This window comes from Cebidichthys violaceus, unplaced genomic scaffold (genome assembly GCF_023349555.1).
Source record: "Cebidichthys violaceus isolate CVI_PGR_0920_01 unplaced genomic scaffold, fCebVio1.0.p SCAF_1, whole genome shotgun sequence".
NCBI classification, from domain to species: domain Eukaryota; kingdom Metazoa; phylum Chordata; class Actinopteri; order Perciformes; family Stichaeidae; genus Cebidichthys; species Cebidichthys violaceus.
The window spans coordinates 11,402,381-11,416,941 of record NW_027176262.1 but is presented as its reverse complement, the minus strand read 5'-3'; the positions used below and the strand labels follow the sequence as shown (position 1 = coordinate 11,416,941).

Here is a 14,561-nt window from a genome sequence, read left to right as displayed (position 1 = left end):
TGAGTGCCAGCTGTCTGAGTGTTCCACTAAAGACCTGAATCTTTATATCTGAGGACCAATTCAATGGCTCTCAGACAAGCTGACAAGCTCCCAGATCATAATTGGACTCTTTATGAGTGTTTTATTAAAGGTTGCTGCAGTGGAACGGTCAACCAGTTCACCCTATATACAGTACTTTAAAAGCACATAGATTATTAAAGGCAAATAATCAGTGTGCTGTTTGCCACAGCTGATCAGGATGTTGTTGTTTTTTAAATGAGATGTAAATTACTTCCAGTCAAGTAAATCTTCATTCACATTGACCTATATTGACTTATTGAATAAGACCTTTCAGCTTTTAAAGGCGCATACATTCTCTCTTCTTTTCTTCAGCCTTCTCAGAGCCGGTGGAAGCCCCAGAGAGACCTCCAAAGCCCCTGCCCAGACGAATCAACTCTGAGCGTAGACCCAGCCCCGTCCCGCCCGTCCCTGCTTCGCCCAGTGGTGGAGCAACAGGAGGAGAAGCCAACCCCCAAATCAGTTGCGAAATTGAGCACCTCATGAGTGAGGGATACTCTTACCAGGACATCCAGAAAGCGCTGATGATTGCACAGAACAATGTTGAAATGGCTAAGAATATCCTACGCGAGTTTGTCTCCATTCCCTCCACCGCGCATATTCTTACATAGCACACTCCTCGTGCGTCTCTCTCGTTTGCTCTCTCGCCCTAGCTTGGCCCAGCCCGGGTTGGGTTTAGGTTGGCACGGCCCAGCCCTAAAGCCCATTGCCTGCAGCACTACCTCCGGTGCTGGCTGACGCCCTACATCCCTGTGGATTGCTAACTGGCTGTTACACCAGTGAGCTCACAGCGTCTCTGGGACTTTGCGCCCTGCACTCCATGCGCTTTCAACAGTGTCTGGCCTTCTTTAAACTGCTACAGCAGGCCTCTTCGTTTTCATGGACATCTCTGCGGTAGGTACCGAGCATGTGTGGAACAATGAGCGGATGCCAAATGGCAACAGACTTTCGTAGGAATCCGGGGAAGACGGATCGTTATTTCCATTGTTGACGCCTCTTGTCGGCCTGAAAATGTAACCAACACCTCACAAAAAAACTAAAAATGTATGTCTATATGAAAATTTAATATATGAGTAAATATATATTAAATGTGTGTAATATATACAGTACGTGCATATACAGTATGTAAAAATGACTTCAGCTTTGAGGGTCGCTGTTGGTACAAGTGATATCGGTAGGCGGGGACCATTTTAAAGAGGACTGAGGGATGAAATACACGTGAGGAAGAGTCAGGATGTCTTCCTCACCAGGATGTGTCAGAGTCAGTTTAGAAGATGTGCAGCAGAGCTCTTTCATTATGAATTCAGTCTGTTATGGCCTTTGATTAACAATGTTGCTTTGGTACTTTTTTTTTCTTCTTCTTTTTTTTTTCTTTTTTTTTTTTTTTAGAAAAACATGCTTGTTTTGTCGTGTTGTATTTTTCAAAGTAGCATGGCGATGGTTTCAGGTCTGGACTGTTGTCTGGCAGCGTGTGTTTATATGTGTGAGTTTGTGTATGTGAGCATGCATGTGTGTGCGTGTCTGCCAGACCTACTCCTCATGACCCCCTCTTAAATGAACCCCCTGTTCCTGTACAACATGAATGTGGAATTACAGTCCGTATACTCAGACCCGTTCTCTGTAAACGTACTACTGCTCTGTGCGGCAGCGCCCCGTGTAGCTGTGCAGCCTGGCAGTGAGATTATTAGAGGACGTGCTAATGTTGACGACCCTGCAGTACCAGACAGGCTAGTGTTGTGTGACCCGTGGTGGCTGAAATGTTTTCATTGTGTCTTTGTCTCACTTCATTGGCTGGCTGATTACAATTTTCTGTCTCCAGCTCAGTCCAGTGTTATGAAACAAACAAAAAAAAGATGACATTGATTTACTTAAGTAATATTTTATCGTAATATGATCATAAATATTGTTATTATAATTAATTCAGAAGTGCTTCACTGCTGCTACTATTGTTAGTGCTAAACAATTAAGCCTTAAATGTACATTTGTGAATACTGTGTTTACCAGTCATCCTGTTTCTTTAAAGTGACAGTATCATCTGCGTGTCTCTGGTCCGTAATGTAGCATACTTGAAAGTACAAACGACTTGGGAGCCCGCAGCCCTCTCAAGCTGTCGACTCTTCAGTGTTTAAAACTTTTTTTATATATACACATATTCTCTGTGATTCTCTACAGGTGGACTCTGCAATATAGCAAACTAAATGCTTTCGCTGTGGAAACCAGCCATTTTGTAATAGATTCAGGCTTCTCTTTCACATTAGTTTCCTTTGTCTGCGGCGGTGCACCCCCGCTGACTGGAAGTGACTGCAGAGGCTTTTGAAAAAAAGTAGGCTCATGGGTTCGCTGGCCCACCCCCAAGTCTACATTAAAATCAGTATTTGGGCCAACTGTAAGAGCTAACTCAGGAATAATGTTCATCTAAACAAGTGGCGTTCACCCGAGCTGTCAAAAACCCAGAGGAGACTCATTGGCATGAACAGCAGCTCACCTCCTGTCTCTTCATCCAGTTGACATGTAGCTGAAAGTATCTGCTTAATGAAGTCACACAAGTAGCCTATTTCTTTTTTTTCTTTTTATCACATAACTTGCACATTGTTCCTTTTTATTTCCAATGTTGGCAGGACTAAAACAGCAGCTTAATTTCCAGGTACTATGAATGAATAAGATACATAGGGAACTTAGAGGTACATTGACTTGAACCTCTCCCAGCATATGAAGAAGAATGTTTTTTGGGGAGGGTTTAAATCATGTCAATAGCCAATCAGCACGTGCTTATTGTGGGTAATGCTCTCTGTTGACTGGAAGCTATCTCTGCCGTCTGGCTGTCCTCTAGTTCTTTTTTCCCTGTTCCTAGTTGCCTTGAGAAGCTTCTTGAATGATGGGTAATGGACGGGGAGGTCCTCAATACTTTACCAATGTTTTGTTTATGCTTTGAGGACAGCATGTCATTGTTGGTAATTTTTGGGGGGGGATTTCTCACAGTATACCAATTTGTGCTTTGATACTGTCACTCTAAAGAAAAATCTAATTGTGCAAAGTTAGTAATATGAAAAGAAAAAAAATGGCTGTTTTATTTCATTTTGCATTCCTGTACAAGTATTTTCTTTTCCAAAGGTTTTGTTTACTTCTGTGAATAATTCTGTGAGCAGTGCCATATGTTAGGAGATCCTCACCATGTGTAGAGTAAGCCCTTGGTTTTGAAGAGAGTTTGTTGGTATTGTTCTGTACCTGGTGATCTCAGAAGGCTAGATTGTGCAGTATTGCTTGTATTAATCTGTCCTCTCTGCCTTGTTAGTCGCTTCAAGCCTCGTCTTGGAGCACAGTTGCTGATCTGAGAAAGGTCCCCCTTTACTTCGTCTTTCTTACCTGAGAGATAAACCAGGTCCCAGATCAGCGCTCAGCCTCAGAGATGCTCGATGCGTACCAGCCTGTTACCCTCAGTCCCTGTGTTGGGGTACTTCAACTTTCTGCCAGAAGAGAGAGCTGTTGTTCCATGTAGTGTTGCTTCTCATCAGTGCAAGTCATTCATTAACTTTTTGATGGTTTTTAAAGCTCATATCACTTTGGAAGTATGCACAGTGCTGTTAATAAAATGATAAGTAAAAGTTACCACATGTCTTTCCTCTTTATTTGCATATTCAAATGTGTTTAGCGTGTAGATGTCTTTACTCTGAGAAATATCAAATGCAGGCCAGTAGTTAATAGTGACATTGATGAGCAATATATCTTTAGAACAGAAAAAAAAGGCTCTCATGTGCTAGACTAACAGTGAATTCATTGATTCATTATAGTCTTTACAGACTTATTATTCAGTTATTGAACAACAGGTGTTCTCAGAGAAAAGAAAAAGTGTTTCAGAGGATGACTTTCTATGACAGGCTGCTATACTATGACTTTTTTATGGCACATAATACTATGACTTGATGACATTTTGTACATACTATACTATGACATTTTGATGACAATTTTTATTACACACTATATTGTGATTTTTTAAAAAATATATTTTATGCCATACTCTGTTTTTATGACATGTGACGCACTATAGTATGATTTTTTTGTTGACATACTATATCATGAATTTGATATCACTTTTTGTGACATACTATATTATGACTTTTATATATTTTTGACATACTGTACTATGACTTTTTTTGACATTCTATATTTAGGCTTTTCATTCATTTTTTCAATAAAATATACAATGAATTGTTTTTTCGACATCCTATACTATGACTTTTTTTCTTTTTTTTTGTACTATACTAAAACTTTTTTTCGACATACTATACTCTGATTTTTTGTGACTTATCAAAATACTATACTATGATTTTTTTGGAAATCTAATACTATGAGTTTTTTCGAACATTATACTATGACTTTTTTGTGACTTTTATTTACATACCATATTGGGTTTTTTAGTTGACTATACTATCATTTTTTATGACTTTTTTCAACATACCACACTATGATTTTTATGATGTTTTTTCGACATTCTATAATTTTCCATTTTGTGACTTTATTTCACATACTAGACTGACTTTTTTTCGACATTCTATTTTTTTCCTTTTTATGACTTTTCGAAATACCTGCTCTATGATTTTTTTTTCCTTTTCCGGGTACTATGCTAAGACTTTTTCTTCGACATAGTTTCAATTCAAAACTATAAAATAACTTTTTTGCCACTTTTATCAATGTACTATACTGTGACTTTTTCTTCGAAATACTATACTATGACTTTTTGCAACATAATTTACAATTAATTGTTTTGGACATACTATACTATGACTTTTGAAGTTTTTTCGACATATTATATTTTGACTTTTTATGACTTTTCCCAACATACTACACTATGACTATGCGTTTTTGCACATTTCCATACCATTCCATTACCATACTTTGATTTTCATTCTATAATTTGACATTTTATTACTTTTTTTCAAAATACTATTCTATGACTTTCTTTCACATACTGTACTATGACTTTTCGTGAATTTATTCAATATAATATACAATTAATTGTTTTCGACATACTACACTATCTCTTTTTATGACTTTTTTCGCATACTTTACTAAGACATATTTTTGACATACTATACTATGACGTTTTTGGGACTTTTACCGACATACTATACTATGATTTTTTTACTTTTTTCAACATACTATAATATGAGTTTTTCGGAACTTTTTATAGACATACTATAATATGACTTTTTAAAACTATCATGGTATTTTGAAAAGTCATGAAAAATGAATTGTATGATTCATTAAAAAATGTCACAAAAAGTCATGTTATGTGGTAAGAATGTTACAAAAAGTCATAGCATTGACTGAAAAAGTTATATTATAGTATAGTATACAAGAAAATCATTGTATGATAAAAAAATGTTTAAAAGTACTCAGAAATTATAAAGAAATCTTTCAAAAAAAACTTACCATTAAATCTGAAGAACCAAAATCTGATATTTTTTTGATAAACATTAACAGCCTTCACCTTTACTTAAAGTCGTTTAATAGGTAGCTCATTGTCCAACATAAAAATATTTCAAGCTTGTCTTTTCATTTAACAGTCAAATCTTTATTTGGTATAATTTTCAAAAACTACAAATAATGAAAAAAAATAAAATAATTGTTGGTGAATTGGTTTGAATGTCATCAATGAAATCATTGTACATTTCACAACTCCAAGGCATTTTACAGATTTCAAACATCCAAAACCAATTAACAGTGGTAGTTCTTAAAAGCAGCAGAACAAAACAGACTAACAGAGTAGGAAGGGTAAGTATGGATGATACCTGCATATCATTGAGCAGTGAGCACAGTGCATAGTCATTGTTGATTGTCTACAAACTTAATTTGCATATGCAGAGTCACAGTCATTCCCCCCTCCTCAGTAGTCAGAAATTATAGTCAGTCATCATGTCTGAGGGGGATTATATGTCTCTCTCTCTCTCTGGGATCCAACAGATTATTTCAAGATTCAGTCAAAACATGAATTAATTCATTCATTATACAGAATAATGTCTTTTCCTTTTGAGGAGGGTAACTTCATGCCGTGAACCATATTCACCACAGAGAAATGATCCGTTCTACCCTCATCCTTCCTCTTAAAAATAACTAAAATAACTACAGAAATACTTTTCATTCACATACAGCCAAACCACTGTTTTACATTAGAGAAACACAACTGCATGAAGAATAACCACAAATAAATCAGTGCACTGAACATTAAATAGAAACCTAACAATAGAAATTATATTTCTACAGGCTTTGATTTCATTTCTAAGGCATCTGTAACTTTTTAACTTGGCTGTTGGCAATGCTTCCACTCAAACACACACAGAAACTATCAAAACTAGACTGTGAAGGAAAGAAAATGTAAATTAAGAGAACTACAAATAATATTAACTATTCAATATCAAATGCTGAAAATATTATTCACCCATCTTGCAAAAATATCTTAATAACTACAAATGTGAATGATGTGCGATTAAACTACCTAAAAGGTTTGTTTTCAGAGCTAGAAGGAAAACCTTTGGTGTGGCTGTAACTGGATGTAGGGGCCGCATCGTTGGGTCCCCAAAGATTTCAGTGTACAGACTTAAGCAAAACAGGAAGCAGAGAGACAAAAAAATTATTAAAAACAAAAAAAAGACATCTACTTAAGCACTTGTTGCTCTCCATAAAGAGCACCCAAACTAAATAAAACACTATCTGGTCATTTATTTTTGGTTGGGTTTTTTTCTATCGTGTTATTTTAAATAAAGAAATATATACATAGATTATAATATGTACACTTGACAAAGAGCTGTTTCAGGCTGCTCTTCAGTGATTACTTTGCCTGAGGTGATGTGTAGTCTGGTATAAAAACAGTCCCTGGTCAATGTTGTGCTCAAATTATTGTTCTACAGACAATCAGCAGTATACAAGGCTTTTGGTAATAAGAACCATAGGCGAAGGATAGTCCTTGTTTCGATGGTGGAAGATTTATTCGCAGAGTTACGTTATGGAGTGCTCAAGTTACTTCTCAATAAAGCTCATTTCAACAGAAAATTTTGCAGACAGTAAGCAAAAGCTGCAGCATAGAATAACTTGAGACTCGGACGGCATCACGATATTAACTGACAGGTGACTTCTCCATGACATAACTCTGAGATAAGGGGCTGTGGTGGAAGACTGAAGGCTTTGGCCGGTCTGAGCCTGAGAGGGAAGAACAGGAGCAGCTGTTGGTGTGTCTGCAGTTGCCTCCTCACTTCTGTACATCCAGGTAAGCACCGCCCTTTACTCCAGAGGGCAAAAACACAAATTAAAACACAAAAAAAGAAGGCGAGGGAGAGAGGTGGGGTGGAGGGTGTGTAAATATGATAAGGGTGTAATCAGATCAGCAGAAAGAGAGCATCATCTTAGGCTACGACCCGTTCATTTAAACAGTATATATCTACCTGGTCGCTGGGAGGTTGCTTTTCCCCGTTGACCCCGAGGAGCACAGCTTCCTCAGTGTTGTCGCTCTTCATCTCCACCACGATGTTATCTTTGCCGGACTTCTCTTTAGTGCTGCAAGACCAAAATAACTCCTTAAAGTCAGAAACATACATAATGCAACAGAATGTTCTTCTATCCAGCCATAACAATGATGATCCATCAAGCTGTGAACATAACACTAACATACATATATTGTCACCTTTTCAGTTGATATGGTAAAAAAAGCAAACAGTTGCTTTTTTACACAAAAGATATTATCTTAAATGCCTTTTTTAAGAAAAAAAAGAAACATGTTTTCTGATTGAATTGAATGTACCAACTTTATAAACCATCATCTCAAGATTTGATATGTATTATGACATTTAATTTAGCTTTCCACATCAAAGAAATCTGCAATTTAACTTTAACTTTAATTAGAAAGTGAAGTCCTAATGTATACAAACAGTCTTACGCCACTTCCTGCTGTGTCTCTCTGCCATGCTGGTCTTCTTTCATGACTTATTATGTCACCAAAAGCTCGTTAGTCTATCTAGTTTTGAGATCCAACAAATATTTAGAGTCCACTACAGTTGATGCTGCATCTAAAAGGGATACACATTACATCTTCCCCCTCCAAAATCAAGTGATTCTTGTTGTACTTACAGGTCTTGCTTGCCGGACCGCCCACAGATCTTGCCCTTTTTGTAGAGGAAGTAGAGCACACTTCCCAGGATGGCCAGCAGCAGGATGCAGATAATGATGACTGCGATGATAACACCATTGCCCTCTGGTGGGGAAGAAGCACAACAACAACGACAGGGTTACTCACTGTAAATGGATGATGAAAGAGATGACGGTATGAGGCAGGACAGTCGGATACGGCATCGTATCAGGCAGGCTGTGCAGCATTCCACAGTGTGTAGGTACAGTAGATAGCATTTTTACAAGAGTGCAGCACTAGCGCCATTCAGGTGACCTATACCTGGCAACCTAAAGAAAGGAAGTCATTCAGGAGTGAAGGAGGAGTGGTGCGCTTATATATACGACAACATGCACAGGAAGAGGTGAAGATGAACAACTCAATGAATGTTTGATGTTTTGTTCATCAGGAGAGAGGGGAGGTCTGATGAATGCTGGGAGCTGAGAGAGAGCGAGGTGCTGTGGAGAAGTGGAAGGAAGCTTTTTGCCTTTGCGATGGAGAGGTGAGGGAGAGTCCTCAGCAGCGTAACATACAAACCTTTCTTGATTTTCTTTGGTGGAATAGGGGTTTCAGCTTTGACGGAGAAAAACCACATGAGAACAATTATCAGTGGGTGACTGGATATATTAAATAACTCATACCAGCAGGCCTGGCGCACACACACACACACACACACACACACACACACACACACACACACACACACACACACACACACACACAGGCAGTTTAGAACTTCAGCAGAAGACTGAACTGGACACATTGAATGTTTAATTTGAGAGGATCTTATCTGTGAAGCTAAAAAAGCTAAACATCTAGCCTGATAGGCCGATGTGGTCAGTAGCAAAACAGTCATTCCACAGGGCAGCCCCGTTTGATGACATTTAACCGGCACTTAGCCAGAAACAACACCCAGAACAGTTTTTCTCAGAGGGGCTGGAAATGTTCTGGCATGATGAACAAGAGAGAGAAAGAGACAGGAGGAGAGAGAAAACACAAGGCGTCACACGTAATGGGAGTCAGGAGACTCGCTCTGAGTGCATTTAAGCATCAGCTGATGCATGTGGTTTTGTGTACCGTGTATGTATCTTCACGCCATAATGCTAACAGGAATGCAATACTTCTTCTTCATAGTACTGCTGTATGCAGAAGGTACATTGTGTCAGTCTTTTTTTATCTGATTTAATTGATTTCCCTCCTGGGATAGAAACCTAATTCTCATATAATTTGTAAAACTCATATTAAAAAGACCACATATAAGCAAATTAGTTAAATTACAAAGTAACTTTAGCAGAAAAGGGGAACTGTCCCAACAAATTAGTCACTGAGACACCTCACAGTGATGACAGTAATATCACCCATTAAAAACTATGAATACCTTGTAGAAACCAGTTTTCAATCAGAGTGATTGCTAACCAATACTGCTGTAATGACCTTTCAGTCACTGTGGTAATTGCTGCAGCTTTAGAGTGTTCCTTTCTCGCTCTCATTCCTTCTGTCTGACTCAAAGAAAAAACGGCTCAGCCACCATGAAAGAAAGGTGTGTAGACCACCTGACACTTAACATATACATAGTAACCTTTACTGACAGCTGAAGCGTCACTCTCACTCAAGTCATTTTAACAGGATTTACAGGAGATATTTTCTAAACTTTTTGTAGTTGACTTGAGCGATGTGAGGCAGATGGTGAAGAGTGACTGTGGTCTTACCTGTGGCAGAGGTAATGGTAGCGGTAGTTGTAGTTGTAGTGGTAGTTGTGGCTGGTGTAGTGGTGTTTATAGCTGAAAACAGGTAAAGGCACAGAAGGAAGGACACTCCTTTTAAACACACTGGGGGAGGAGGGGAGCACATTTAACAGGCGCACAGCCGCACAGCTTCACAGCGTCTTGTCCAAAACAACAACACTGAAACACCAGAATGCACACGGCTGAGCTTGACGCCCTCAGACAAAGTAAAATCAAAAGGAGAAGTGTCACAGACAAGAAGGTGAGGAGCAGGAGGAAAGGGGGGTAAGAGAGGAGGACAACACAAATAAACACAACGAGTGGAGACAACAACGCAATCTGCCGAAGGAACTCACTGGCTGCGATGTTGAAGGTCAACGCGTCAGTGCCGAAATCATTGGAGGCATTGCAGAAAGCCGTAATGTCAGAGGTGACTTTGATGCTGACCACACTATGGACTTCACCCCAGGTCTTTCTTTGAGATGCTGTCTTGAGGATCTGGTACAAAAAAACACAGTGTAGACAGAAGGAAAAAACAGGTCCATCAGTGGAAAAGATTTCTCTCTCTTCTGCACAAGTCAGATTTAAAGCGGACATCCTGTCACAGACTGAAGAAAGTCATCAGTCTAGATCAAACTTCACTGGCAGCTCATAGCACCTCTCTCAAGACCATCAGTGATTCAATGCAGATTTATCAAAATCAATGACAAGTGCTGTTGAAGATATTGCACTTAAATCACAATAACAGAGTCTACGGCCCCTGTAAGGTTGGCAATGACGACGCTTGGAAGATGTTAACCACGTTCAGAATTTTAATTCAACTAATTAGCACTAAATTCAAAGTACAGCTGAGGTCAATCCATTTAATAGGACATTTCAGTGAGAATGTTGACCTGCTGTTGATGCTGGATATAAAAGTATGGGGATAATCAAATTCAATAGCATACATCCTCTCTGTGCCATTTATATCTGTACAAAATATTATATAGCAATCCATCAAATAGTTGTTGAGATATTTTAGTCTGGACCAAAATGGAGAGCCAAACGATATTGCCATCCATTCATTGCTACATTACCTTGAATAAATGTCCTAGTTAGGAAAATTATTACTTTAATTATTATTATTACTGTAATTTTAATAAATACCAGAACACAGAAATATACCCCATTAACAACTAATACACAGCCACCAACCTGCTACTAATTTCATCATATGTAGAGTAAAACAACATTTAAAAGACCATTTGAAACAATTTGTTTAAGTTAAATAAGACTTTTTTTCCTGTAATTTTAACTGTGTGGATTGTATACTGTAAACCAGTTTGTTATGATTGACCAGACAGTTGAAGTAATTTGGGATTAAAGAGTGTTAGATCTTATCTAATGAGAACACATTTGGAAAAACGGTGCATTTCTGCAGCAGCTGTAGCTAATCTGCTGTACCTTTCCATCAGAGGTGGTCCAGGTAACACTGGGAGTAGGGAAACCTCTGACACTACAGCTCAGATCGACTGTCGTCCCAAAACTCTCCTCCATCTCTGTGGAGCCTGGCTTCATGATCTCTGGTGGGCCTGCAGAGAAGAGCAAGAAATAATAACATTGAAAACTCTCATGACCATAACTACTGTAACTAGTAACAGTGCCTGTTGCTAACCCACAAAGACGTTCCACTAAAAACTGCCACATCGACCAAAAAAATACAACTGAAACTGCACAAGAAAACTAAAACAGACAACAGTATACATTATATTAGGACATTTCTTGAACAATGACATATTGATTGCAGACTAAAAAGCAATTTTAATATTTAATATCTGTGATCAGATTTACCTTGGACTTCTACATTAAGTGTCCCGCTGGTCTCCATTCCCTCAATCTCAAGAACAGTCACCACACACACGTACTCCCCTGCTGAGTCAAACGTAGCGTCCTTCACGATCAAACTGTTGTGCGTTGAAACCTCCTCTCCATCCTACACACACACACACACACACAACAAAAAAAGCACACTTAACACATGCAGATATGATGCAAAGGTTACCAGTGTATTCATTTTAGTAGCTCAGATCAGAGCTTCAACAAACTTTTTACAGAAAATTGTGCAGAAAATGTTCAAACAATAATTTCACAAAATGTAAAGTCCTGTTTTAAGTGGAAAAAGGATTCTTCTTTCACCAATGGTCAGTACAACCAATACACAGCCTATCATGATTTTTTTTTGGTGTCCAAAAACTCTCTGCCAACAAAAACAATCCAATAAAGTCACTATTTTTACAGGCTTCCTGATTGGCCACCTTTTACACCGAGTCTCCACCTCCTAAAAATGAGCCTATGATCACCTAATCTGACACACGATTACCGTTTTAAAAAGAAAATTATAGCGGAGACTGATGCCAACCTAAATCCGTTTAATGTTTCACACAGTACCTCACTGCATACAAAACATTAGGGTGACAGGTTTTCTAAACGCAAAAGACAAAATGTTGTTGCCGTTTGTGTCTTTGTTCTGTATTGCATGAGAGTAGGTGACCTTCATCCAGACTATTTGTGTCTGGAGAGAAGAGAGGGCGTTGCAGGTGGCCGTCAACTCCTCTCCTTGAGCCACCACAACAGGGTCTTTAGGCATCACAACGGCAGGTTCGAGAACTACACACACACACACACACACACACACACACACACACACACACACACACACACACACACACACACACAGAGGGAGAAGAAGAAATATCAAACCGGGCAAGTGTAGTCGTACTGCTGGTAGATTGTATTTATCATGGTCACATATCATATCAGTGCAGATTTCTTACAGTTGACGAACACAGTGGTGTTTCCTGAGATCTCCTCATAGGTGTCCATGTCCATAGAAGTACATCGGTAAACTCCACTGTTTAGACGGGTCACATTATCCAATACCAACACATTGTTGTCTATAGTATTTTCACCCTACAAGAAGCCAAAGTAATCTGATCAACACATGGAAATTTGGTCATCAACAACTATCTGCTGAAGAAGACAAAGCAGGAAGAAGCAACTATGCTGCTGGTTTTGCAAGTGCAATAATAATAATAATAATGAGCTCAAAAATGTTCTTACTCTTTCGTCCGAGATTGTTAAGATTGAGGAAGGCTTATTCCCGTTGCCACGACATTGAAGCTCAATTGAGTCCCCTTCCTTGATGTTGCCCTTTGGTGACTCCACCCAAACACTTACAGCTGTGGAGGGGTCTGTAACAGAGAGAGGAAATCAAGATCAGACCACAAACCTGAACTTGAAGTTGTAGAAGGTTTTTTGTGATTCCCACAACTGTCCCTGCATCAAACAAGGCAAATCACTGCAGCCAATCCTTCTGGAAAGCCTTAAAAGAGACATGGTGTCTTTCATAGCAGCATATTAATGCACATGTATCACTTATGGGCGTAATGTTCTGGTTTCCACATAGATCGATTACATAGTATATCGTACCAGTGGCCAATATGGGGCTGATGTTGTCACTATTTAAAACTGTGAGTGTTTGTCATCCATAAGAAACTTGCTATGTGGTCTCATAGTACACCATGATAGTAGTGTTATACTATGTGAGAAACTCACAGTGTACGGTGATGTTAATATCGGGGGTCTCGGTCATCCTTAATCCTCCGGGAACAAAGTAGTTGATCTCGCAGTAGAACAGGTCATCTTTGTCCTCCTTCATCACCTTCATGCTCAGGTCACTCTTGACAGAGAACAGACCACTGGATTCAACGGTGGTGCTGGGCACCATTTTCACCACTGGAAAACAAGGAAGGACAGGGAAGGAAATGGAGAAAAAGGCTGTGTAGAGTGTACAAGTGTATTGTAGATGTTGATGTCAATCCGTCTCACCATCCAGAGGACCACGTAGCGGTGTGGTGTTTCTGTACCAAGTGATGTTCGGCCTGGGGAAGCCATTTTTGACCTCACACGTCCCAATCTGTAGGAGAGAAGAGAGAATGAGAGTAGTCCAACTTCAAAGAACTAAATTGTAGCTTGATAGCCATTTCATCATTTTCCACTCAGATTTTCGTGATTCAAAGCTTGTTTACCTTGGATGGGCTGTCTTCGTTAACTGAGATCCCTGTTTGTACACCCTCAATGGTGGGAAGGTCTGGCATTACTGCATAGAAATTAAGGACTCAATTAAGATCTAGAAAAGGCTAAAAAGAAAAATGTCTGTGCTCTGGCAGCTAAATATTGGTAGTGGGATACAGTTTAAGTGTCTTCACATGTTGCATATGTAAGATGAAGTATCATTGTAAGCACTGAAAGGGTTTGAAGTATTATTGTAAGCATCAAAAGGAGTTGGTGCCAATTGAAGGGTAATCCCTGCAATGCCCTGAAGTTTCAGTTAAAGTGAAAATGCTGAAAAATATTGAGCTGTTTGTTGAATGTATTCACTGAGAATGTGACTCATTAAAATGTCATACAAAGTGACATTGTGCGAAAGAGGATGAGTTTGTGAACATTGTGATGCATAAATTATACATGAAGTATTTTTTTGAGTCCAGCTAAAACTGAAGTTTTACTGTCTGAAAGGTCTAAAATGGACATTATATTAACTGTGATTACAAGTATAAAAAAACGCTGTACTTATAAAATAAAGT

At 38.8% G+C, this 14,561-nt stretch overlaps 2 protein-coding genes across 4 annotated transcripts in view; one reads left to right on the top strand and one right to left on the bottom strand.

Moving 5' to 3' along the window:
- cbl (Cbl proto-oncogene, E3 ubiquitin protein ligase) overlaps positions 1-3,663 on the top strand; it is a 34,287-nt gene extending 30,624 nt beyond the window's left edge. Inside the window, exon 16 of the mRNA XM_068710646.1 lies at positions 373-3,663. Within this exon, the coding sequence (XP_068566747.1) occupies positions 373-668 (296 nt within the window). The 3' untranslated portion in view covers positions 669-3,663. The remainder of the gene's footprint in view (positions 1-372) is intronic.
- A 1,939-nt stretch (positions 3,664-5,602) lies between these two features.
- Positions 5,603-14,561, bottom strand: part of mcamb (melanoma cell adhesion molecule b) — a 31,280-nt gene continuing 22,321 nt past the window's right edge. Inside the window, exons 4-17 of one of the 3 annotated variants that reach the window (XM_068710654.1) lie at positions 14,004-14,074; positions 13,804-13,891; positions 13,531-13,710; positions 13,036-13,166; positions 12,750-12,885; positions 12,467-12,582; positions 11,767-11,908; positions 11,380-11,507; positions 10,293-10,434; positions 9,922-9,993; positions 8,750-8,785; positions 8,176-8,299; positions 7,494-7,605; positions 5,603-7,335 (exon numbers count right to left, since the gene is read on the bottom strand). In XM_068710654.1, coding sequence (XP_068566755.1) covers positions 7,333-7,335; positions 7,494-7,605; positions 8,176-8,299; positions 8,750-8,785; positions 9,922-9,993; positions 10,293-10,434; positions 11,380-11,507; positions 11,767-11,908; positions 12,467-12,582; positions 12,750-12,885; positions 13,036-13,166; positions 13,531-13,710; positions 13,804-13,891; positions 14,004-14,074 — 1,481 coding nt within the window. In that variant the 3' untranslated portion in view covers positions 5,603-7,332. The remainder of the gene's footprint in view (positions 7,336-7,493; positions 7,606-8,175; positions 8,300-8,749; positions 8,786-9,921; positions 9,994-10,292; positions 10,435-11,379; positions 11,508-11,766; positions 11,909-12,466; positions 12,583-12,749; positions 12,886-13,035; positions 13,167-13,530; positions 13,711-13,803; positions 13,892-14,003; positions 14,075-14,561) is intronic. The other 2 variants (XM_068710653.1, XM_068710661.1) reach the window with 2 other exon arrangements.